The 26,662-nt window shown below is 19.1% G+C and overlaps 11 protein-coding genes across 11 annotated transcripts in view; 4 read left to right on the plus strand and 7 right to left on the minus strand.

Annotated features, from left to right (window-relative positions):
• Positions 1–1,045: 1,045 nt before the first annotated feature.
• SRAE_2000523500 (Proteinase inhibitor I25, cystatin domain-containing protein) lies at positions 1,046–1,342 on the minus strand (the record flags this gene model as incomplete). The annotated part of the gene is made up of 1 exon (XM_024644225.1): positions 1,046–1,342. One exon carries the CDS (start codon positions 1,340–1,342, stop codon positions 1,046–1,048), a length of 297 nt encoding a protein of 98 aa, XP_024509807.1.
• A 2,229-nt stretch (positions 1,343–3,571) lies between these two features.
• Positions 3,572–5,358, plus strand: SRAE_2000523600 (Acetylcholinesterase; the record flags this gene model as incomplete). Its single annotated transcript, XM_024644226.1, has 2 exons — positions 3,572–3,673; positions 3,712–5,358. 2 exons carry the CDS (start codon positions 3,572–3,574, stop codon positions 5,356–5,358), a joined length of 1,749 nt encoding a protein of 582 aa, XP_024509808.1.
• A 1,837-nt stretch (positions 5,359–7,195) lies between these two features.
• SRAE_2000523700 (Astacin-like metalloendopeptidase) lies at positions 7,196–8,421 on the plus strand (the record flags this gene model as incomplete). Its single annotated transcript, XM_024644227.1, has 2 exons — positions 7,196–7,252; positions 7,324–8,421. The coding sequence occupies 2 exons, from the start codon at positions 7,196–7,198 to the stop codon at positions 8,419–8,421; spliced, it is 1,155 nt and encodes a 384-aa protein (XP_024509809.1).
• A 276-nt stretch (positions 8,422–8,697) lies between these two features.
• Positions 8,698–10,183, minus strand: SRAE_2000523800 (Astacin-like metalloendopeptidase; the record flags this gene model as incomplete). Its single annotated transcript, XM_024644228.1, has 2 exons — positions 8,698–10,098; positions 10,142–10,183. The coding sequence occupies 2 exons, from the start codon at positions 10,181–10,183 to the stop codon at positions 8,698–8,700; spliced, it is 1,443 nt and encodes a 480-aa protein (XP_024509810.1).
• A 1,418-nt stretch (positions 10,184–11,601) lies between these two features.
• Positions 11,602–13,099, minus strand: SRAE_2000523900 (Astacin-like metalloendopeptidase; the record flags this gene model as incomplete). The annotated part of the gene is made up of 2 exons (XM_024644230.1): positions 11,602–13,005; positions 13,049–13,099. 2 exons carry the CDS (start codon positions 13,097–13,099, stop codon positions 11,602–11,604), a joined length of 1,455 nt encoding a protein of 484 aa, XP_024509811.1.
• A 4,128-nt stretch (positions 13,100–17,227) lies between these two features.
• Positions 17,228–18,510, plus strand: SRAE_2000524000 (Astacin-like metalloendopeptidase; the record flags this gene model as incomplete). Its single annotated transcript, XM_024644231.1, has 2 exons — positions 17,228–17,308; positions 17,353–18,510. 2 exons carry the CDS (start codon positions 17,228–17,230, stop codon positions 18,508–18,510), a joined length of 1,239 nt encoding a protein of 412 aa, XP_024509812.1.
• Positions 18,511–19,027: 517 nt separating this feature from the next.
• On the plus strand, positions 19,028–20,547 carry SRAE_2000524100 (Astacin-like metalloendopeptidase; the record flags this gene model as incomplete). The annotated part of the gene is made up of 2 exons (XM_024644232.1): positions 19,028–19,066; positions 19,114–20,547. 2 exons carry the CDS (start codon positions 19,028–19,030, stop codon positions 20,545–20,547), a joined length of 1,473 nt encoding a protein of 490 aa, XP_024509813.1.
• Positions 20,548–21,475: 928 nt separating this feature from the next.
• Positions 21,476–22,794, minus strand: SRAE_2000524200 (Astacin-like metalloendopeptidase; the record flags this gene model as incomplete). The annotated part of the gene is made up of 2 exons (XM_024644233.1): positions 21,476–22,696; positions 22,741–22,794. The coding sequence occupies 2 exons, from the start codon at positions 22,792–22,794 to the stop codon at positions 21,476–21,478; spliced, it is 1,275 nt and encodes a 424-aa protein (XP_024509814.1).
• Positions 22,795–22,972: 178 nt separating this feature from the next.
• Positions 22,973–24,082, minus strand: SRAE_2000524300 (Astacin-like metalloendopeptidase; the record flags this gene model as incomplete). Its single annotated transcript, XM_024644234.1, has 1 exon — positions 22,973–24,082. The coding sequence occupies one exon, from the start codon at positions 24,080–24,082 to the stop codon at positions 22,973–22,975; it is 1,110 nt and encodes a 369-aa protein (XP_024509815.1).
• Positions 24,083–24,891: 809 nt separating this feature from the next.
• Positions 24,892–26,147, minus strand: SRAE_2000524400 (Astacin-like metalloendopeptidase; the record flags this gene model as incomplete). The annotated part of the gene is made up of 2 exons (XM_024644235.1): positions 24,892–26,088; positions 26,133–26,147. The coding sequence occupies 2 exons, from the start codon at positions 26,145–26,147 to the stop codon at positions 24,892–24,894; spliced, it is 1,212 nt and encodes a 403-aa protein (XP_024509816.1).
• Positions 26,148–26,652: 505 nt separating this feature from the next.
• SRAE_2000524500 (Astacin-like metalloendopeptidase) overlaps positions 26,653–26,662 on the minus strand; it is a gene marked incomplete at both ends in the record, with an annotated part of 354 nt that continues 344 nt past the window's right edge. The window contains one exon of the mRNA XM_024644236.1: positions 26,653–26,662. This exon is cut by the window's right edge and continues 344 nt beyond it. Within this exon, the coding sequence (XP_024509817.1) occupies positions 26,653–26,662 (10 nt within the window).

The following is a 26,662-nucleotide window of genomic DNA, read 5'->3' on the forward strand; positions in this document are numbered from 1 at the left end:
GATACATTTCTTAAGTATAACTAGATGTAAAGATATACTTTTATTAACTTATATAAATATCTTTATAATAATTTAAAAAATATGTTAAACATCAATGTCATTCCTATAAAATATAAAAATATTTTCTTTTCTATTAAATATTTTATATTATAAGTGTATTAATCTATGTTATTTAAGAAGACAATAAAATAAAATTACTTCTTTTAAATAAAATAAATTTAAAAAAAAAAGAGAAACATTTATTATCTAATCATTTATAAATATAAACATAGGTATAATGTTAAAGTTAGCAGTAATATAATTTATAAAAAACATTATAAACCTGTTTGTTTTTTTATTATAATTTTTAATTATAATATATAAAAAAAATTAAAGTATAAATATCTCAAGATTATTATAATTTAAAAATATTTACTCAATATCATTTTCAATACTTTAAAATATAGTTAAAATAAGACAAATAACTTGGAAGTGCAAAAATGTTATCCATAACTTAATAATATTGTATTAAACTTATTTATTTAAATAAAAATAAAATGTTTTTTTTTAATTATCCAAGATACAAATATTTACATCTTTTAACAAATAATTATAGTATTGTAAATCAATATAATATAGTCTTTTGTAATTTAAAGAGTAAAAGATGATTGATATTTATTATTTTTGTAGTGGTAATAAAACATTTAACTTACAATTAAATATTTTATTTTATTCTTTAATTTTTGTTTATTTTTCAACTATAAATTGATCTATTAAATTAAATATCTTTCATAATTTTTTATTTCATTGAAACAGTTTTCAATTTGATTTATTTTAGTTTTTTTTTTTTAATCATTATAAATACAACTATTATAATGATAAAAAGAAGGACATAAAAAATATTGTTAACTAAATATTATATTTAAAAACAAATTTAATATATTATGAAAAAGTGAAAAAAAATATAATTAAATTTTTATTTAAAAAATAATGCACAAATATGAAGAAGTATTGTTAAAATATTTAACAGAAAAAATTAAAAATTTCTGTTAAAAAATGGTAAATTTTATAATTCAAATGGTTTTAAAACTTTAATATCTATTTCTTCAATATTTGATCCTGGTTGTTGGAAAATACCTGCATCAAGATATTTTATTTTTCCCGTTTTTCCATTATCTTCTATTAAAGTTGTTTGAATTATCAACCTGTAATTTGTTTTTGATGAAATTTGCTGAAGTGCATTTGATACTTTGTTAAATTTTACATCTTCATCTGATTCAGAGTTATACTTTTCTACAATTTTCATACCAAGATTTTGAACTTCTTTTGAATTTAAATCTAAAGGTTTCCAACCTCCAATCATATAGTTACCTTGAACTTTAATAAAAATAATAATAATAAATAAAAAAAATATAAAAGTATACTTCATTTGACAAATTTTGTATAAGAAAATTTTACAAAAATCTTTTATAATAGATTTTCATGACATTACAATTTTTTTTTCTAAAATATTAAAATTATTTGTACTTAGTATTGTCAAAGATCGACGAAATTATTTGAATGACTTATAACAAATGTTATTTTCAAAAAAAAATCTTTTTTTAACAATTGAAATACATCATCTTATAACTTTTTATATTAAAATCATTTTTTTTTAAAAACAAAATTTTCAATTATTTAAAAATAAAACATGACATTCATTTATTATTTTATTATTAAGATCAAGAAATTATACTTTTGCATTTACTATTAGTCATTATTTTTTTTTATAAAACTTTTTTTAGTCAAAAATCTAATATTTAATTTTACGTTAATACAAAATGTATTAAATTTAATAATGCTTAAAAAAATGTAATATTATGAATGTTGTAAAATTTATAATTTTGCATTTTTTTAATCAAAGTTTCATAATTTTTTAATAAATTTCTAAGTTTAATATTATATAAAAAAATTATACTAAACCATTTTAAAAATATTCATTTGTTTTTCCAGATTATGTTGAAAATTTAACTTTAATACTTTATATCAAAGAAAAGTAACTTTTGTTTTGATTTAACAATTAAATGAAAAATATATAAAAACTACCAGTAAAGCTTATTGCTTAATTAAAATTACTTATGATATTTATTGTTTTAATTAAAAAGTAAAATACTAGTATTTAAACTTTTAGAATAATTTTTTTTTTAAATGTCAAATAATAATATAATTAATTATTTATTTTTTATTATAAAATAAGCTAATAATACTTTTAAATAGGGTTAGTTAGCAAAAAAAACTGAAGTAACTAGTTATTATCTTAATTATATGATAAACTTTTTTGAAAAATTTATAATAGGTTTAACTACAAAATTGTTCAATATTTTTGAATATTTATAAAGCTTAGGTTTAAAATACTGGTATATAAAAACAATTATCGGCAATAAAATTCTTCCATTTTTTTATAAAAATTTTAATTGATATGAAAAAAATCACTATTATATGAATTTTTGATAAAGGAATGCATTTGAAATATTATCCAACAAATAATAAAGTATTTCACATTTTGAAAAGTTTTATTTGGATAAAATTGTGATTTATTGATATTTTTTAAAATAAAACAAATTTTGAGATTAAAAATAATCTTATAAAAATATTTATAGAGAAATTAAAATTATCTTTTAATTTATGTAATGACACAAATAATGATTATTTATGCTTATATACTTATTTGCTGGTAAATCTAAATTTTTGCTGTAAATTTATTTAATTAACTTGCATCAATTATTGAAAAAAATATAATATCATTTTTTCACTTATCAAAAATTATTGAAATAAACTTTAATTTACCAGTTTTTTTTAAAATATAAAATTTTTTCAAGATTCTGAATATCAGATAATAATTATTATGAAACTAAGTACGTTTAAACAAAATCTAATAAAAATAATATTTTGCAATATCTGGTAATGATGGAAAAAATTTAATGAAATATGAAGTTTATTAATATTTTTATCTAATAATTAAAATATAATTTTTTCACTTTTATTAATATAAAATTTAATAATTAACCAAAAAATTATATTCATAATTAATTTTAAAGTTTTCAAGTTATTTCAAATTACAATTAAGGTAATAGTTGTATATTTACATTATTATCAGTTTATCTCATCTGTTAATGCAAACTATTGACTTTTTTCTTAAATGTTCGTTGTAAATTATTTAGTTCAAGGGAATGTTAAATTTTCTGTAATTTTATAAAAAAATTAATTAAAAATTTTATAAGATATAAAAACAATTTTTTAGAAATAATTAATAATTTTTAGATAATATAATATAGTTATAAATATATATTTTTGCAAAAATTTAATTAAATATGTTAATGAATATTAAACATATTTTCATAGTTTTATAAAATTTTTATTTATTTTAAATATTTTGAAAAAATCACTTGATATTATTAAAATATTTAATTCACATATAAAGTATTTTGAAAAAATAATTTATGTATCTAGCTTTTAAAGGACATCTAAAAACAAATAAAATATTCTTATAAAAAAGATAAAAAAAAAGTTAAAAATATTAAAAATATTTTTTTAATAAAGTTATTTTAAAAATATGTTTTTTTTAATTATCATTTTATATATTTTACCACAAAGTTTATGTAAAATTATTGATAAAGTAGAAACACCTTATGGTAATATAAGTGGAACTGAAATTGTAAGTTGATAATATATTTTTTAAATAATTTTTGAAAGAATGTATTAGGAGAAAAAATAACAGAATATCTAGGAGTTCCATATGCTTATCCTCCAAAAAATAATTATCGATTTAAAAAACCAGTTGAATTAAAAAAACCCTCATGGAATGGTACTTATAATGCAATTACATTAGCAAATGCTTGTCCACAAATTGTTAGATTTATGAATTTTAGTGGATATGATGCATCAAATCCAAAAAATGCTACAAATGAAGAATGTCTTCAATTTAATATGTGGGTTCCAAAAGGTAAAAATTTACCTGTCTTAGTATTTTTCCATGGTGGTAGTTGGACATTGAGAACAGCTTCTGTAGATAAATTTAATGGTTCTGTTCTAGCTTTAAAAACAAAATCAATAGTTGTTACACCAAATTTTAGATTGGGTTTTTTTGGTTTTGCTTATTTAGGTAATGGATCAAAAATTTCAGGAAACATGGGATTATTGGATCAACAAATGATGTTGAAATGGATAAATATGGCAATTGAACCATTTGGTGGAGACAAAAATAAAGTAACAATATTCGGGACAAGTTCTGGTGCTTCATCTGTTGCAGCACATTTATTTTCTGAAGCTAGTAAACCATACTTTATTAGAGGAATTATGAGTTCAGGAACGATAACACATTTTATGAGTACAATATCTCCTAAATTGGCAGAAGCAAATACAAGAAATGTTTCAACACAGTTAGGATGTAATGGTGATGATAATAAAATATTGGAATGTTTACAAAGTAAAAGTGTTAATGAATTGTTGATTGCTGCAAGTAAAGCTAAACAACCAACTCAACCACCAATACCATTTTCATTCATACCTATTAACTGTGATGACGTTTTTTTTAAAGGATGTATAAATGATAAGATAATAAAAGAAAGTTATAATAAAGATGTTGATCTTATATTTGGAAAAACTAAAGATGAAGCAACATTTTTTATGGCAACTGGTTTTACTAACAATACTATCTTTAATTGCCATTTTTATCCATTAAAATCTATTTCAGATTTTGAAAATGGTTGTATTATGAATAAAACTAATTTTGAAAATTTGGTAAATCTTGGAGGTAAATTATTACTTTTTGGAAAAAATGAAATACATGAATTATATAACATTTACGATAAACTTTCTTATTTGACATATACTGAAAAATCAATAAGAATTCTATCTGATTTTATATTTAATTGTGATTTATCTGCTTTTGCTACAAAATACTCCAATTCATCTTCAAAAAATGTATATTTTTACACATACACAAAAAGATCACCAATAAATGTATGGCCAAAATGGACAGGAGCAATGCATGGAGATGATTTAATTGATATATTTGGTATTCCATTTAGACATCCTGAGAAATATGATGAAAAAATATTAGAAAAAGAAAAATCTTACTCTGATAATGTTATGTGGACAATAGGAAATTTTACAAGTACCGGTAATCCCTCATTATATTGGGAAAAATATACTCCTAATAATACAAAATCTCTTGATTTTAATGGAAAATTAGATTTAAGTAAAACATCAAAACATGTTGATGCTATTCCTTCTACTTGTATTGAAATTAGCAAAATTATAAAAAAATTGATAACGGTAAATTTTAAGGTAAAAACAACATTATTATCAATTGAAACAACTACAACATCATTAAATTAAATCAAAATAATATAATTTTGTAAATGAATGCTTGTTTGTGAGATTAAAAACACAATAATAATTTTAATCAAATTTAGTTACAGTTTTTAAATATAATAAAACAAGCATTCTTACTTTTGTAAATTTATTTTAAAACTTTTATATTATTATGTTTAAATATTTTTTTGTATTTTAAAAAAATATAAAGTTTTGTATCACAATACAAAAAAAAAAAAAAGTTAAATAATAAAGTTGAATAAAAAATTATAAAAAAAAATATTAAAAAATAAACTTTAAAAAGTTTAAAAAAAAATGTTTAAATAGAGAATATTAAGATTTTAAAAATAGTTTCAAATGTAGATTTGCTAAAAGAATTGTTGATGAACAATGTAAGAAAATAATATAATCATGCAAAATATGTAGTAAATTAATTTTAGTTAACAATACAAATTCACAAATATTAAATTAAAGAAGTGTTAAAAAACTTACTAATCATAAAAAAAACGAGCAATAAATTAGATTAATAATTAATGGTATTAAAATTCATAAAAAAAGACCATGTAAAAATTAAATTTGGAATAGATTGTTTATCAGATTTTACCTTTGAAAGAAAATATTTAAATGACAAAATAGTTACTGGGAAACGATTATGTGGAAAAATAAAAAACACAATTTTGATCTTAAAAAATAATTGTACAATAATATAATTTGAATTTTCTTTATTTACATAATCAGTTAATGATAACATACAAACAATTATATATTATAAAATTTATTAGTAATTAAAATTACAACTAAATTAAAAAACAATAAAATAATAAAATTTTTAAAATGAATGTATTAGTTAAATATTAACTACATTAAAAAGTAGTGAAACATAAAAATATTATTTCATGCATTATATATAATATTTCAATTAAATTATTTGAAAAAATATTATAAATTTTTGTTAAAAAGAAAATATTGAAATATTTAAAAAATATATTATTTCAAGTTATCAATAAATTATAAGAAAAAAACAATCCAAAAGTATCATTTTTATCGTTATAAAAAATTAATTATTTAAATAGCCATTTTTTAAAATTTATGATATTAAAAAAAATATGTTTACAGCTGGCAAGTACATAAGACCTAAATAATTTTTTATATCTATTTGTTAAATTTTTTTTTTAAATCAACCATATATATGCATAATTATTTTTTATTAATAAAAAATAAGTTTTATTTTTATTTCTTCAAACTATTTTAAAAAAAAAGTTAAAAAGAAATTTAAATTTTAGATGACTTTTAAGAATAAATTATTTTATTAATAAAGATTTTAAATTTTTATTTAATGAAAAAATATTAATTGAAATGAAAAATGAAATATATTTAAAATATTATTAAAAAATTAGATTTTTTAAACAATTTAATAAAAACGTTTAAATATAATAATACCGAACATTGAATATGTCAATACATTTGAATACAAAAAAATAATGTGTTTTCTAGATGATTCTTAAAAAAGTTAAATATTGGTTTAATAAATATTTTATAATAATATGATTTAGTGAAATGAATAAATTTATTTTTATAAAATATGTAATAAAAATTTTATATTATAAAAGTACAAAAACATTTGATAATTTTTATTTATTTTTTAAAAAGTCTAAATAAACTTTAAAAAAAGTATAAAAATAAAAAAATTTTTTCTAAATATTATAATTTATTTCATGATATTTTTAAATAGATTTTATAAAATGACTATGTCTATTGATAATAATTTATTTTTAAATTACTAATTTTTTTTACTAACTTAATTTTATATTATCAAAAGTTTTAAAATTTTCTGATATAATTAATTTTAATTATTAAAAAAATGATATTTTTTAAATATTTTTTACTATATATAATATTTAATAATTTTATAAAATATGTATGTTAATACATTTAGATAGTTATAAATTAGTATAAATAAGATAAAAAAAATAATATTTTTTTTTTCAGATTGTAAATAAAAATATAAATAATATTAATTTTTCATCAATTAGAACAAAAAGAAAAGTAATAGGAGAAGTTATTTATAAATGGACTTTACCAATACCATATTATGTTGATAAAAATCTTGATCATAATTTAATAAAAATAGCTTTAAATGAAATAGAATATAATACATGTATAAGATTTAGACAAATGAATGAAATGATTGATGGAATATCAGGGATACAATATTATTTTGGAAATACTTGTTCAAGTAAAGTAGGAAGAGTTCTTGGTAAAATATGGCAACGAATAAGTATTGGTGATGATTGTAATGAAAAAGGTAGAATACAACATGAAACACTTCATGCATTAGGAATTGATCATGAACATTCTAGATATGATAGACATAATTTTATATATTTAATTGAAAAAAATGTGGCTGATGAATATAAACATAATTTTTTAGTTGTTTCAGAAATTAATTCTAATACATTTAATATACCATATGATTATGGATCAATTATGCATTATGATATGTATTCATTTAGTAAAAATGGCAATCCAACAATGATACCAAAAGATGAATTATATAAAACAACTATTGGTCATGTACATAGTTTTTCTTTTAATGATATTAAAACAGTAAATTTATATTATTGTGCAAAAAAATGTAGTGTTAAAATATATTGTTTTAATGGTGGTTATCAAAATCCAAATAAATGTAATACTTGTATATGTATTGAAGGTTTTGTTGGATATAATTGTAGATATTTTCAAAAATCAAAAAATTTCTGTGGTATAACAACATTTATTGCTCATAAAATTTCAAAAGAAATAAAAAATGGAGGTAATAAATATTGTATTTATCATATAAAAACATTAAAAAGATATAAAATTGGAATAAAACTTAATTTTGTCAATATACAAACGGTTGAAAAAAAGATATGTGAACCTGATAACTCATTAGAAATAAAATATTGGGAAGATAAGACAGTAACTGGAGCACGTTTTTGTGGAATTATTATTGGTACTACTTTTATTTCAAAAAATGATTATGTTATAATATACTTTAGAAGCAATAATATGGGAAGTAATTTTAAAATAACATTTAAAAGAATTTAAAAATGTTATTTTAAATAAAAAAAAATAATTTATTTTCAATTCAATAATTTTTAACTAAATGTTTATACACTCTATTAATAATTATAAATTATTATGTAATAAATAAAGCTAAAAAATAAGAAGAATATATTAAAATTATTATATTATAATATAACTAGTTTAATAATTTTTTTAAATTTTTAAATTATAATTGTATTATTGGTTAAAATATCATTTGAAATTTCAAATGATAAAAATTATAGTATATTTTTTTATTTATAATATAATTATAAACTGTTAAAAATTCTTAACAATTTTAAAAACAATAGAAGCATAATTTTCAGTTTCATTACTACGATAAACAATTTCTAATAAATGATCAAAAGAAAAACGAGGTAAATTCATTGGTTCTACACAAAATCTTGCTCCAGAAACTGATTTATCTTTCCAATATTTTATTTCTATTGTATTTTCATATGTGCAATAATCGTTGAATCTTGGATAAATTTCACCTTCAACAAATTTATAAGCAATTTTTGTTCCGACAGGACCTTGTATCATAAAATGACATAAACCTATACCTCTAGGTCTTAATTCTTGTATAATTTCAGTTGCTCTTAAAATTGTTTGCCCACAGTTTCTTGAAGAAACACCTACTGTACCACAATTAGGTCCATTAAATCCAGGTGGGCAAACACATAGATTGCAATTATTTGGATTTTGATATCCCCAATTAGCACATGATATTCGTTTTGGACAAACTTTTGAACAATAATGAAGATTTATAAGTTTAATATCATTATATGTAAGTTTTTCTTGTGTACCAATTGATAATATATAATTTTTATCTTTTGGAAGTGTAGTTGGTTGATTATTAACACTAAATAAATTTATAGGATAATGCATAAGTGATGTGTAATCATATGTAAGACCATAATCATCATAATCTTGTTTGTCAATAATATCAAAATTATATAATCTATTTGGTGAAATATTATTTGTTACAATTGTTATATATTTATCTCTATCTGGTCTAGCTTGTTCATGAAAAACACCTAAAGCATGTAATGTTTCATGTTGTATTGTAGAAACTCTATCACAACCATTTCCTATACAAATTTCTTGAAATTTATCGTCATATGCTCTACCAACATAACTATGACAATCAGTACCTTTAAAAAATCGTATTCCAGGTCTTCCAACAAGAGGTGGAACTACTTTTTTAAATCTAATACATGTGTATTGTTGAATTTCAATTAATGCTCTATCTACAACTCTTTTATCAACTTCTGGTTCAATATAAATTTCAATTGGCATATTCCATCTAAAAAATTTATTAGTAAGTACTCTTCTTTTTACTCTTGTAGTATTTTCAAAAGAAATTGTTGGATATCTTATACCTCTTTGTGCTAAATGCATTCTTGTTTTTTGAACCATATATTCAGCTTGAATTTTTGTAAACAATACATCTCCTTGATAAAGTTTTGGATTTCTCATTATATTTATAATTTTTAATTTATTAAAAGCTTTTTTCCACATAAGATTAGGATTAAATTTTTTTTGACCTAAAGCATTTGGCATCCGAATAGCAGCTTGACGACGTAATCTTCGATGCATATCAGTCATAATTCTCATAGCTCTTGCTGTATGCTTTACATCTTCTAAATAATTTAAAGAATCTCCATTTACTAAATATAACTAAAATATTTTTAAATAAAATGATAAATTTAAATGATCTTACAATTGTAACAACAATATTTAAAAAAAATAATTCTTTACTCATTTTTTTAAATTATAATGTAATAGCAAGAATTAAAAGTTTTTGAAAGTGATATACATTTTAAAAGCAAAATTTAATATGTTTTTAATCTCATTTAGTACTTTTAATTTAATTACTAGCATTCATTTATTTGATTAACTAATATAATTTTTAGAAGTAAATGTTTATAGTTAACACTATAATAACAATTATTAATTACAGAAAAATTTTTTTACAATCATATAAATAATATAAATTTAAGTTTACATTATATATAAATAAATCGATCAGGATTAAATTATAATAATCCATTTTAAAATTATATATGTTATAAAATATTCAAAGTTTAATTTTTTTAAATTTTATAATTTTACTATATAATAGTAAAATTTTGATGTTTTTAATATGTATATATATTCATTGATTTAAAACCTTTATACTTAGTTGTATTTGTATACATGTTCGATAATTATTGTTCAGAAATATATAGTAAACTACAATAAATAAATAAAATATTTTTTTAGTTTAGAAACTCATTTTTTATTGTTTTTAAGTTAGACTTTGTTAAAAAAAATTAATAAGTTTATTTACTATGTAAATGTATATAGCGAATTCAGGTGACAACTAGTGTTATTAATGTGAATCTTATTGTGTTGTGTTTTTCATATAAAAATTTAAAGAAAAAATAATAACTCATTTCAGTCATGAGGAAAATACAATATCACTTTTTTAAACTAACTTATATATAGTAAATATTTTAATAAAAAAATTTTTTTTATAAATATTGTTTAATATTTTTTATTGGAAAATAAGAACTTTATATTTTAATATTGTAAAAAAATAACTAGTATTAAATTTATCATTAAAACATTTTTAACATTTAATAGATTCAATATGATAGTATAAAGTATAAGCAAAATATATGTGTTAAATTTTTTAAATTAGTTGTAATTTTTTAAGTTACAATTCAATTATAATTATTGTGATGTTAAAAAATTTTGATTATAAAATGATACTATAAATATATATTTATTTTTAACTAAGTCATTAAATGTTTCTAAAATTACACTTTTTTTTTTGAATACATTAAAAAATATAATAATTAATAAATTATTAACCCATTTCAATTTTTCGAAATAATAAGAAATAATTAAGTAATTTTATTATAAGATAAGCAAGAAAAACTTAAATATTAATTTGTTTGTTAACAATTATATGTTTAGTATTTACATCAATGCATAATATTTAATAAATATAAATTGATAAAAAAGATTAAATAAGTGAATAAATTTTTATTAAAATTGATACATTATAATATCTAAATAACCGTAAAAATATTTCTTACTCTAACAAATAATTCTAAACAAAATATAACTTTTTAAAATTTAAAATAATAAATATTATGCTACATAACTTTATTTTTGATTAAAAAAAGTTTTTTTTTAAAATTTGGTAACAGCTTTAAATGCTATAACAGCATAATTAGTAGTTTCATTGCTACGATAAATAACTATTAGTTGATGGTAATGTGAAATCAATGGTAAATTCATAGCAGTTTTGCAATATCTTGCACCAGAAACTGATTTATCTTCCCAAAATTTTATTTCTACACTGTTTTGATAAGTACAACTGTCCAAATAAAAAGGTGAAATTATATGTTCAGTAATTTTATAAGCAATTTTTGTTCCTTCTGGACTGGTTATCATAAAATAACATTTTTTACGACCATTAACATTTATTCCTTGAACTTTATTTGTTGCTTCAAAAATTGTTTGCCCACATTCAGGAGGTGACACACCAATCCAACCACAATCACGTCCACTAAACCCTGGAGGACATATACATTTACTACAATCATTAGGATCTTGATAACCCCAGTTATCACAAAATATTTTTTGACGACAAATATTAGAACAATAATGTATATTAACAGTTTGTGTATCAATAAATGTAGGTTGTTCTTGTGTACCAATTGAAAATGTATATGTTTTATCTTTTGGAGATGTAGTTTGTTGATCATTTATACCAAATAAATTTATAGGATAATGCATAATTGATGTATAATCATATGGAAGACCATAAGAATTAGAATCGTCTTTATCAACAATATCAAAATTATGTAAGTGTTTTGGTATTATATTTTGTGTTACAATATATATATATTTATCTCTATCTATTCTTGATTGTTCATGAAATAAACCCATAGCATGTAATGTTTCATGTTGAGCAATTGATACAGAATTACAATCACTTCCAAGACTTATTTGTTGAAATTTCGTATTATCTATTTTACCTATATAACTTACACATCCTTGTCCAAAAAAGTAGTGTAAACCAGGACTACCTGGAATAGGATGGCCTACCCTTTTAAATCTAAGACATGTTCTCATTTGAAGATCACGTAATCCCATTTCAACATTATTTACATTAACACCTTGTTCAATAAAATAATGAATTGGCATACTCCATTTATGAAAATTACCACCAGCTACTTTTCTTTTAATTCTTGTAGAATTTGCAAAAGAAAATATTGGGTATCTGATACCTTTTTTTGCTAAATGTTGTCTTGTTTTTTCAACTAAATGTAATGCTTGTTGTTTTGTTAACATTACATCACCTTGATAAAGACTTGGATTTTTCATTACATTTATAATTCTTACTTTCATAACAGCTTTCTTCCACATAAGCTTAGGATCAAATGGTTTTTTTTGATTTACAGCATTTGGCATCCGAATAGCTGATTGACGACGTAATCTTCGATGCATATCAGCCATAACTCTCATAGCTCTTGCTGTATGTTCAGCATTTGTAAAATAGTCTAAAGTATTCCCATTTATTAAATATAGCTAAAATATTTTAAAATAAAACTATTAAAATAAATATTCTTACAATTTTAAAAACTGTAAAAAAAGCATTAAAAAGAATAAATTTTTCAATCATTTTTACTATTTTTAATGTAACATTAAAAACAAAATTCGTTTATTAAATACATTTTTAAAGTGAATAATTAATGTTTTTTTAACCTTAATTAATACTATTGATGAAGTTAACATTATCCATTTTGTTTTATTTATTAATACAAAAACGAATCGTCTAGAAAAAGTATACTTTTAAATCTGATCTTTAAAATTTAAAATTTTTTATTACTATTATCATAAATACCCTTAATTTATTGTAATTTAACAAAAAAAAATTATGTTTGTATTCAAAAATGATTTATAATATGTTACAAAAATCAAGCTGCACTTTATAATTTAAATTTAAACTAAATTTTTTTTTTAAACTAATAAATTTATATTACAATTTAATTAATGAAGAATACATTATAATTATTAACTTTAAAAGTTATACATTTATACAAAATGTAATAATTTTTTTTAAATGTTAAAAAAACATTATGACTATATCAAATAAAATAAATTATATTTAAATATCAATAAGGAACTTAAATGCTTAATGTAAAAATATAATTATTATTTAATGTTATCTCTTTGTATAAGTAATACATGAGACATACTAACTTAACGAAATCAACCCATGGATCTCAAAATTATGTATCTTTCTTTTATATTAATTTTTTTTTAATTTTTCTACTTTATCTAACTATAATTAATTTTATAATGAAACAAAATTTATTAACTTAAAATAATAAACATTTTTTTTTGTTTTAAAATTAAGAAAAGTCAAAATTATATTTTTAAAGAATCTTTCTAGATTTTTATTATGGGATGTATTTCAACATAAATGTTTTATTAGATATCTTAATAATTTCATTTAAAAAAAAAAGTTATTAAAGTTTTTGAGATAATATTTGATATATTATTGTTGCAAGTATAAAAATTATTTTTTATATAATTATACATATATACAAATTTTTGAAATTTTCATTTTAATAAAAAATTATTAGTATAACGTGTTACATATTTTTCTCTATCTTTAAATAAAATTTACTTGTCGGTGGTATATTTAAGGAAAAGTTTTTCTTTTATTTTTCTTATCAGTTACTTTGTAAAAAATAAAATTAAAAATTCAAATTATTTTCTTAAAAATTATTTCTCTTGATAATATATTTATTATTAATAAAATTTTAATTTTTATAAATATATTTTTTACATTTTTTTTTGAATCTTGGTTAGTAAAAAATTTTAATCCTGTACTTTCAAATGTTATAAATTTAATTTTAGTATTTTTCATAAAGATTATTTTACATAATAAAACGTTTAAGTGATTTATAGTAATAATTCTTTAAAAAATATGTTTTTGTTCTTATTATTTATAATACAATTTTAAAAAATTATTTTTAACTTTTAAAATAATAATTTATATTATTATAATAATATTTTTATTAATTATAAATATTATATAATTTATTTCTTTTTGATTTTTTAAAAAAATTTTTTTTTCTTGTGAATATCTATTTTAAGTAGAATTTTTTTTTGAATATTAAAAAATTACTTTGTTTCAATAACTAAAAAAAATATTATAGTTAAGCATTGTCATATAAAAAATAAATTTATTTACAAAAAAATAAAAAAGTAAAATTAAAAGTACATATAGTAAAAGTTTTTTTTTTAAATATTAAGTAAACGATACTGGAGTCATGAATGAAACAAAATAAATAGTTTTTTTAAAATATGAATAGTAACCTCAAAACTTAAAATCTTTTTACTGTATTTAACTATGTTATTAATAGTTTTTATTAATAATCTTGATGTAAATTTAGGTAATTATTAGAATGCAATTTTCAATGTTTCTTTTTTGTAAACTCATACATTTTTTTTTACTATTAACGGTAAACTACTATCTTTAAAATTGTTGTTGTTGAAAATTTTTATTACATAACAATTATAATATCATCATTTCTAACGTCATTATTTCTTTTATAAAACTTTGTTTTTAAATTATAAAAATATTTTTTTTTTTATTTTATATTTTTTATCAGGTTCTTCATATACATTTTCTGAATCAAACTACTGAAGAAGAGCTTTTTTTTTAATTTATTTCTATCACCAAATAATTTTTTTTATAACTTTAGGTTTATAGATATCAATACAAGTGGATAATAAATTTCTCTTTCTTTTCAATACAGCATTGCACATTTTGAAAGTATGACTTCTGAGTTTTAACAACTCATCAATAGTAAATAATTCATCATTCTTACTATTATTGGCAAAATAATTCTAAAATAAATAAGTAAACTAGTAAAAATATTAGTAAAATTATTTTCTTACATTTGTTGAAAAATAGAATTTTTTATTTTTGAATTTATTACATTATGATATAAAATGTAGTGCTTAGATGAATTTATATAAAACATAAATCACAGATCACATTCAGAAACATTTCATTTTTATAGGTAACGGATAATTGGAAATGTTATATACATTTTTCTTACTACATTTAGAATGATTTTAAATTCACCAAAATACTTCTTATCATTATATTTAACTATACATTCATGTTTTGATAAAGAACATCGTATAGATCCCATTATTTATAAGTACCTATAAATGACATAAAATTAATTTTGAAAACAATTAAAAATTATAACAATGAGATAAATATTATAAAAGATAATAATAATGATATTTATTTAAATAAACTCGATAAAACAAAAGAAAAATTAATTTAAAGAAAAATTAATATATTGTTTGTATTAATATTCTTTAAAAAACTTTTTGCTGTCAATTATTTTTTATTAATAATTTATAATAACTAAACAAAAAATTGGCTACTATAAAAATATTCTTTTTGAGGAAAATATTCATTTATTTGTAGTAATACTTAATTAATCACAGTTATTTAAAACTTTTAGTAATTACATAATTGTTGTCCTTCTTCAAATATAATGCATGTAAAAAACTTATTTAATATTAAAAAAACATTGGATATTTTTTTTTTGCAAATTTATTTTTTCCAACTAAAAAATTAAAAATTTATAACAAATAAACTTTAATTGATATTTAGCATATGATAATGATTTTCAAAAATATTTCTGCAACGGAACAAAAAGATTTACATTATTTTAAGTACCAATTGTTTTCTTTATAGATTTTGAAATATCTGTACACTAGAGAGAGTTTCATAAGTTGTTACGTCAACAGAAATATTTGTATATCTTTTATGTTTTAATTTGCTAAAAAAAATTTAAATAAATTTTTATTTTATTATCATTTGCTTTTAAATATTAAATTTTCGGTAAACTTTATATTTTTTTTATATTATAAAGAAATTAATTTAAATAAAACAATTTTTAAATACTTAATAAAATTTTCTTGACAATATTAAATAAAATATTTTTTTAACTATCTATTACTAATAAAACTTAAATTATAATTTTATTTTTAATAAGATAAAAAAAGAGGAATAATAATAAATTATTTTTTTTTTAATTTTGATAAATTTATAATTAAAACATTATATAAAATAAGATAAATTTTGAGAAACCTATAACAAAAATTTTTAATAAAGTAAATGCTGTTATATTTTTTAAATATTCTTTTATTTGAAGATGATAAAAACAAATAAGGAGCAAAAAATTTTAACTTATTTATGTTCAACAAAATGTTTAGTATATATAGTTATCAGATGTTAGTTAGTAAATTTTTTTTTAATCTGTGGTTATTTAAATTTTTAATATTTTTTACAATATTAAACTTTTTTTTGAAATATTTATTTATAATTGCAAACTTAAATTATCAATTTTATTAATAAAATATTTTTTTTAAAGTAACATAGAAAATTATAGAACTCAAAATTTTTTTTTAAAGACTTTTTCTATTTGTAATTAAAAGATATATTTTAATAAATAAACTTATTAACATTTGAAGAATTTCAAAGTCTATAAAAAAAATAGTAAATTTTTATAATTTAAAATAAATAAAAAAAAGTTTTGTGTCATTTTTTACAAATATATAAAAATTAAAAAAAATAATTTATTAAAATCATAAATCTACTGCAAACAAGTATTTGATATGTAGCAATATATATATATTTAATAAATTAATCGTGTAATGATTTAAAGATTTGTCAATAAATTAAAATAATACATTAATTTCATTTATCAAAATGAGAAGTGTGTTTTATATAATAGTAAAAAATTTTAAAATATTTACTATTATTCTTTTATTTTTTCTTAATAATGTTTTGGTATGTTTAGTTAAAAAATTAATAAAAAATAGATTTATGTTTAGTTGGGAAATAATATTATAGATAGTTTAGAAAATAATTATGAAAAATTTAAAAGATCAATAAATATGTCTTCAAAATTTGTTGAATTAGATGAAATATCTAGTAGAAAAAAAAGGTATTTTAGTGCAAATAGACAAAATAAATGGAAATTTCCAATACCTTATATAGTTGATAAAACTCTTGATTTTTTCTATATACAAACCGCTTTGTCTTTCATAACAATGGAAACGTGTATAACTTTTACAGCACGTGAATTAGAAATAAAACGAAGACCAGGAATTATTTTTGTTTCAGGTCATTCTTATAAAAATTTTATAGAAAAAAAAAATGATAAGAAATCTCAAATTATAAAAGTTTCTTTAGATAAATATGATATTGGAAATTTACAACGTAAAATATTATATACTTTAGGATTAGAATTTGAACATTGTCATCCTGACAGAGATCATTATTTAAAAATTGTTTATCAAAATATTATTACTTGGAAAACAAATTTATTTAATATAATACCAGAAATTAAGAATAATGCATATAAAGTACCATATGATTATGGATCAATCATGCATGTAGGTAAATTTTTTTCCTCCGCCAACAATTTAGAAACAATTGTACCAAAAAAAATTCCTTATTCAAATACATTAGGTCAAAATGAAGATTTATCTTATCTAGATTTAAAAAAATTAAATTTATATTATTGTTCAAAGATTTGTAAAAAAAAATTTCCATGTTTTAATGGTGGTTATCAAAATCCTAAAAAATGTAATACTTGTATTTGTGTACGTGGTTTCTTTGGAAGGCATTGTGAATATATACCACAAATAGATAGAGTATGTGGTAAAGTAAAGTTCTATGCTTCAAATATACCAAACAAAATAAAATCAAATGGTATTAAAAATTGTTTTTACCATATACTAAGTAAAATAGGAAAAAAAATTCAGATAACAATTGAATTAGTTTCGATACCATCATTTACCAATGAATTTTGTAGAGCACAAAATAGTTTAGAAATTAAATATTTATTTGATAAAACTACAACTGGTGCTCGTTTTTGTGGTTATGTTAAATCATTAACTTTCATATCAAAAAGTGATTATGTTATCGTGTATTATAAAAGTAAAAGTAGGGAAAGTTTATTTAGATTAAGTTATCAAGAAATATAAAAATTTTATTGAAAGTTTTTTTTTAATCAAAATGTATATTTGAAAGTTCCAACTTACTAATTTAATATTTACATTAAAAAAATTTTTACATTTAATTAAATTTTTAAAAATAACACTTTCATTAATTAGTATATTTTGGAATTACAAATCACAAAATTATTTTATAAATTTTGAAAATAATTGTTTCCTTAAATTTTTTTCAATATTTTAATTATTAACAGAAATAAATCAATCACTTTTAAATTAACTTTAAATATATTAAAGGCTTTTAAATGTTTAACTGTCAAATTATGTATCTTTTTCGTATAAAAAATATATAAAATTTAACATAAAGCAAAAAAAAAAACATTTTTTTTATTTATTTAAAAAAAAAATTGTATGATTAATTGAAGTACTTATAAAAACTATCATATAGACGAGCTTACTATAAAAATAAAATTTATTTTATATAATTTTTCGCCATTTGTAATAATCTTACTTATAGAAAATAAATTATATAATGTCATTTTTTATTATTATGTTTTTTTTTACACCAATTTTTATTTTTTGTGATTTAGTAGGTTAAAAAAAATCAATAGTTTTTTAATTTATAATTAATTTTAGAATCCCAAATTAGAATTAAAGAGGTGTATTAATACTAAAAAATGTGATAATAACTATGAAAATAAAAATAATTACTGTTGTGAAAATGAAATTGATATTATAAATAAAAAAAATAAATCAAATAAAATTTTTGTTAAATATAATAATGTTGAAGAAAAAATATTTATGTTAAAAAATAATACAAAAATATTTCAAGGTGATATTATTTTAAATGAAAAACAGGTAGAAGATTTATTTTATTATAAAAGTGATACAATAAACAATAATTTTTTAAATAATAATTTTTTAATCGATTTTAATATTAGGAATAAAAGAAAAGTAATGAGAAATAAGGAATCAAAATGGGATTTTCCAATACCATATTTTATAGGTGATGGTGTTAATGAACATTTGGTTGAAAAAGCGATATATTTTTTAGAAAAAGATACATGTGTTAAATTTGAAAAATACGATCTACCTAAAGTTGGTGTGTCTGGTATTTATTATCTTTATGGAAAAGGATGTAAAAGTTATATTGGTAAACAACCAGGTACAATTTGGCAAGAGATAATAATTGGAGAAGGATGTAATGATGTTGGAAGAGTTCAACACGAAACTTTACATGCTTTAGGATTTTTTCATGAACAAAGTAGATTTGATAGAGATCGTTTTATTACGATTTTATTAAAAAATGTAGTTGAAGAAGAAAAATATAATTTTTTAATAAATACACATAATGAATCAGATACATTAGGATTTGCTTATGATTATGGGTCCATTATGCATTATGGTGTATATTCATTTAGTAAAAATAAACAACCAACAATGTTACCAAAAGATATATTATATAAAAAAACAATTGGTCATGCTGATAAAGCAACTTTTTCTGATATTAAAATGATAAATTTACATTATTGTTCGAATTTGTGTCATAATGAAATAAAATGTTATAATGGTGGTTACCAAGATCCAAAAGATTGTAATAATTGTAAGTGCGTTGAAGGATATGGAGGACCTGATTGTAGTAAAATAGTGCCACAAGAAATTCAATGTGGTAAATTTGTTTATAGAACAAACGATTATGTAGAATCTTTCACTGTTAAAGGAGCAAAAACATGTATTTACCATTTTGTTGCACCTCAAAATATGAGAGTTGGTATAAAAATATTATTATCTAGAATGTATCCAAATAAGGAAAAAGAATGTCTTTCTTTAAATGCTGCTGAAATAAAATATTGGAATGATAAATCAATTTCTGGAGCAAGATTTTGCTTAATTTCACAAAATATTTGTTTTATTTCCCACAACCATCATGTAATGATATATTATAGAAGTAATAAAGAAACAAACTTTTTTTCAATGCTATATAAATCTGTTAATATGTCAAATCATAATCTTAAGCAAAAAGAAATTGAAAAAAGATATAAAAAATTAAAAAAGAAAAGGGAAAAATAATTATTAAATTATTTCTTTATTCAAATATTGTTTATTGAATTTTATCTGTTTGAAAATTTTTTTCTTCATTTTTATTGATGTTTTAAAATTATTCCATAAAATTCTTACCTATTCAAGGAAAAGATAACAATAATTTGATATGGCTTAATTTTATCTTTTATAAAAAATAAAATAAAATGTTTAATTATAACTTTAATAGACAGAGAAATCAAGTATTTATTCTTATTTCTCGGTAAAATATTAATCATTTAAACATGTTTTAATAATTGTAAAGTTTAATTTTAAAAAAATGTTGGATAATATGATTTAAAGTATCATTGTATTAAAAAATAAAATAATTTAACTCACAATATATTTAAATTTCAAAAAATATATAAGAAGCTTTAAGAATTAATAATAAAAAATAAATAAGATAAAAAATTTTAATATTTTATTAAAGATTAAAAAAGATAAAGATAAATTAAACAACGGAAAAAAAAATTATTTAACATTGTTCATTTTAATATTCATTAATATATAATTTTTTGTTTATAAATTTTTATTTTAAAAATTAATATGTTTCTAAGAAACTGTTTATTGCTAATTATATATTTAAAAAATTTTAGATTTATAAGTATATGTATTAGTATAAAATAAAAAGTGATAGAATAAAACTTTATTAAACTTTGTAAAAAAAAATAAATTAATATAAATTAATATTATATTACAATAGAATGTAAATTATTTAAACCATTAATAAAATTAATTTTTTCTAAGTTTAATGTAAAAAATAGGTTTATTTCCTTCTATCAATTATAAATAGTTAAAATCCGTATTAAATAATGAAATTATAAAAAGATGAGAATTATCAATAAAATATTTATTCTTGAAAAAAAATCTACTTTTAAAAAATATATAATAAATATTCTATAAGTAGTAAAAAAAAATTTTAAACCATTAAATTATATCCTCGCTTTTTGAAAAATGATTTACTAGCAAATGCATTTCTGATACATTGCCTTTGAAAATAAGATTTCTCTACTGCTTTAAATTTGATTGAAACATAATTTGAAATCATTGAACTATGATAGTGAATCATTATATGATGATCATGAGATGCGATTGTAATAGCATTATCCTTAAGACAAAACCGTGCTCCAGAAACTCCTTTGTTCTTGTAGTATTTTATTTCAACACTATTTTCATTTCGACAGACAGTTTTTTCATTAGGGTAAAGATTCATATTATCAACAAACATGCTAATTCTTTTTCCTTTATGCGTAAATATATGATAAAGACAATTTTTTATTCCTAAAATTTTTAGTGTTTGTGCTTTTTGTTTAGCTTCAATTAAAATATATTTGCATGATGGTTGATCAAATAAAACATTTTCACATCGTATTCCTGTGAATCCATGAATACATTTACATCTGTTGCAATTACTGGGATCTTGATAGCCTTCATTTAAACAAATCAATTTATTTTTACAACGATTTTTGCAATAATGTAAATTCAAAGTTTTAAAATCGATAAAACTTATCATGTCATTGCTTCCTATCGTACTGCCATATAAATTATCTCTAGGCCATAATGTTTTTTGTCCGTTATAACTATAAGCATATGCTCCAGAGTGCATAAGTGAACCATAATCATAAGGTTGATTATATGTGTACAAAATTTTGCACGAATATTTCATAAATTTTCTGATATAACGTGGATCAATGTTTTTTTTAATAAAAACAACATAATTATCTCTATCATATCTATTTTCTTCATTAAACATTCCTAACGTATGTAAAATTTCACGTTGGATACCACCTTTGTGAAGGCAATTTTTTCCACCAAGAATAATATTTTGCCAACTCTTTGTACTAATTCTTCCAATAGTACTACTACATTGATTTCCATAAACAAAACTAATTCCACAGTTTTGTTTAGTCATTTGTTCTGCCTTTACAAATTCAATACATGTATGCTGTTGAATTTCAGATAGTGCTAAAAGTATGGCAGTCGAATTTAAACCTAAGCCTATGTGAAAATATATTGGTGAAATCCAAAATTTATGAATATCACCGTACATTTTCCTCTTAAATCTATAAAATATATCATCATCAGTATCTGAAACACTTCTAATTTTTTTAAATTTATTATAAGTGTTTGAATAAGAAAACTGATAATATTAAAAATACTGAAAAAAAAACAAATTTCACTTACAATATTTAAAAAAATAACATATATCAATAACAATAAAAAATACTTTAAAAACATACTAATTTTTTAGTATTATAAAAAATAAAAAATATATTTTAAATACTTTTTTAAATTATTTAAATAATTACTTAAATAATATTTGTAAAACATAAATCATCTTGTAATTTTTAATTCCTGATGTAATTTAAAAAGTTTTTATTAACAATTTAAAATTATTTAAAAACAAAATTATTAATTAAATAGATAATCTTCTACTTTGTACATTCTGATTTCTTTGTTTTTTAAAAAAGTTAAATAAAAAAAATGGATTTTTATATGTTGGATCAAATGACTTTTTCACAGATTTATACATTAATATAACACGATTTTGAGGATTGTTACTTCTATAATGAATTATAACACTAGAACTATGAGATATAATTGTAATATTTGAATTATACATACAAAATAAAGCTCCAGTAACAGTTTTATCTTTCCAAAATTTTATTTCCAGACTATTTTCTGAAAGACAAAATGAACCATGATTTGGATATAATGCTGTTGAAATTATTTCAATCAAAATTCTCCTATTATGATATGCTAAGAAATGAAATGTGCAACTGTATGCTCCATGAAATTCAAATTTAGTTGGGGTATTTTTTGCCATAAATTGTGATTGAATGCATCCATATGACGGTGGTGTTATGATTTTACATTGAGGTCCACTATAGCCTTCAATACATTTACATATACCACAATTATTGGGATTTTGATATCCATAATGAAAACAAATAATTTTTTTCCTACATATATTTTTACAATAATAAATATTTAACATTTTTATATCAGCAAATGACATTTTTGATTTTGGTCCTGGTGTCATATCATACAATGAGTCAAATGGTTTCATAGTTTTCCCTCTATTTTTAGTAAAATAATATAAGCCATAATGCATCACAGATCCATAATCATATGGAACACCAAAAGTATTTGAATCTTTTTTTGATACAATATCAAAACTTTGTTTACGAGAAGGAATAATATTTTGAAAATAAATTTTAAGATATTTATCTCTGTCTATTCTACTATGTTCATGATAAAAACCTAATGTATGTAATATTTCATGCTGAATTTGTCCTGAATGATCACAACCCTTTCCTAAACTTATATTTTGCCATTTCTTTCTAAATTTTTTTCCTACATTACTACTACAATCTGGTCCATACCAGAATCTAATTCCAACAACTTCTGATATCATTGCATGATATTTTTTAAATTGAATACATGTTTCTTTTTGAATAAAGTTTATTGATTTTTCAACAGCTGATATATTAACATTTATATCAATAAAATAAGGTATAGGCATATGCTATTTATATTTTAAATCAAATGAAATTTTACGTTTTATTCTTTTATTTTTTAATTCATAAAAATTAGATATCTGTATTATTTTTTTAATAAAATAAAATTTGTATTACACTTACAAAACGTCCAAAAGTAAAAATAATAACATACAAAAAATAATAATTTTTTTATACATTTAATATATAAAATGATAATATAAAATTTAACACTTTCTCAATATTTTATTGAAAGTGAAAATAATATTAATTAATTTTACAAAATTTTGCATTATAAATTTTTTTTTTAAAAATTGTTTAATTAAATATATTATAAAATTTATATTTTTTGTTATATAAATATTTTTAATAAGTTATTTAAATAAATTTTAAAATGATTATCATGTGGCATGTTAATGTTAACTTTTTATAAGTAATATTATTTAGAAAAGTTTTCTAAATAATTAAAAATAAAATTATTTAGTGATTTATTCATTTATAATTTAATTATAATTTTTTAAATATTTACTTAAATGAAATTTATTAATTTTAATGAATGTTCAATATTTATTAATAAAATAATATTGTTAATTAAAAGTACAACTGTTAAAATCATATACATATGACTATATATTTTTCTTAATAGTATAAATTTCTGTAGTTCATCAAAAACTTTACTTTTTTTTACTTTTTGAAATTTCAATACAAATTTTAATTAGTAAATATGCATTTAAAAAAATAATCTATGAACGAATCACTATAAAAAAAATATTCTTTGAAGTTTTTACCAGCAATAATATTTTAAAATAGCTTTTTTAAGTTTTTTCACATTGAATTAATATATTTCAAGATAAAATATTTTAGCAAAATTGATTTTTTGTGTACTTCTGTAATGAAAAATTATATGATTGTTATGTGATAAAATTGTTTTATTTTCTGTTTGATGACAAAATCTTGCTCCTGTTACAGATTTATCCATCCAATATTTTACTTCTATAGTGTTTTCATATTGACATGTTGGGTAAGTGTTGGGAAACATATACGCTTTTAGAATATTAAATTTAATTCTACTAGTTTTGTTTACTACAAAATGTATATCACATTTTTTTATTCCAGTTATTGAAAACAATCTAGGCATACGGTCTGGAAGTACTATTGTTTTCCAACAATTTCTTTGATTCTTTCTAAACTTTTCACATCGTGTACCCCAAAATCCTTCAATACATTTACATAAATGACAATGGTGAGGATCTTGGTATCCGTAATTATAACAAAGTCTTTTAAATGGACAATTAGGATGAGCACAATAGTGTAAATTTAAAACTTTAATATCATTAAAAGAAAGTCTTTGAGTTTGTCCCATAGTTCCTTCATAAAAAGGATCAGTTGGTATTATTGTTTTTCTATTACCTATAGCAAATGCATTTACAGCAGCATGCATTATTGATCCATAATCATATGATAAATGATAATGAAAACCTTCATATGCCGTGTGTTTTACACAACTTGCAGTCTCATTTTGTAACATATTTTCTTTATATATTTTTACAAAAAAATCTCTATCAAATCGACATTGTTCATGATATAATCCTAATGCATGTAATGTTTCATGTAAAATTCCTTCAAAATTATTACATCTTGGTCCAATTTCTATATCTTGCCATTCGTTTTTATATATGTTTCCTATTGCACTTGAACAATTTCCTGTATATTTATAGCGAATTCCTGGTAAAAAAAATCTATTAGTTCTACTTTTATATAATTTTATACATGTTACTTTTTCAATAATTTTTTCTACATTTTCAAAGGCAACAGAATTTATACGTGACTCGTAGTAATAATATATTGTTAATGGCCATTTAGAATTTTTAGTCGTTATAATTTTTCTTTTTTTTCTAATATCTATTTTTGAATCAGATATTTCTGGAAAATTTAGTACAAAATTATTTATTTGGTCTACAGATCTTTTAAAATTTTTTTTTGTTATATAATCTTCAAAGGTAAAATAATTATTTAATAAAATTATAAATAACTAAATAAAATTTATTTTTAATTATTAAGTTATTTTTTACTTACAAAAACATAAATCATGACAACTTTAGAATTTATAGTAATTTTTTTTTGTCATATACAGGAAATAGATTGAAGAAAAATTAAAAAAGTATCATTGCTTTTATACATTTTTTTATGAAAATATTCATATAAGTTTTATTGTTTAAAATTTTTAATGTAAATATATATTCTATTGTTTGTTATAATTGAAATAAATAATTTATTAATTATTTAATCAGATATAACAAGTTGTTTTAATATAATTAATAAATAAAATTAAAGCATATTAAAATGTTAATAATTTGCATTAGAATAAATAAAACATTCAATAATGATGTATTATATTTTAAATTTCTACTATGTAAAAGTGAATTAAATTTAGGTAAATAGAATAATTATGAAATATACATTGGAGGTATTAAATACTCATATTCTATTTGTAGGAATCAATTTTTATCCTAGAACTTTTTAATTTGAATTATTTTTAAAAAACAGAAAAGTTTTAAAAGTTCAAAAATGAAATACATTATTTTAAAGATAATTTTTATTTTAAT

The sequence above is a fragment of the Strongyloides ratti genome (assembly GCF_001040885.1).
Source record: "Strongyloides ratti genome assembly S_ratti_ED321, chromosome : 2".
NCBI classification, from domain to species: Eukaryota; Metazoa; Nematoda; class Chromadorea; order Rhabditida; family Strongyloididae; genus Strongyloides; species Strongyloides ratti.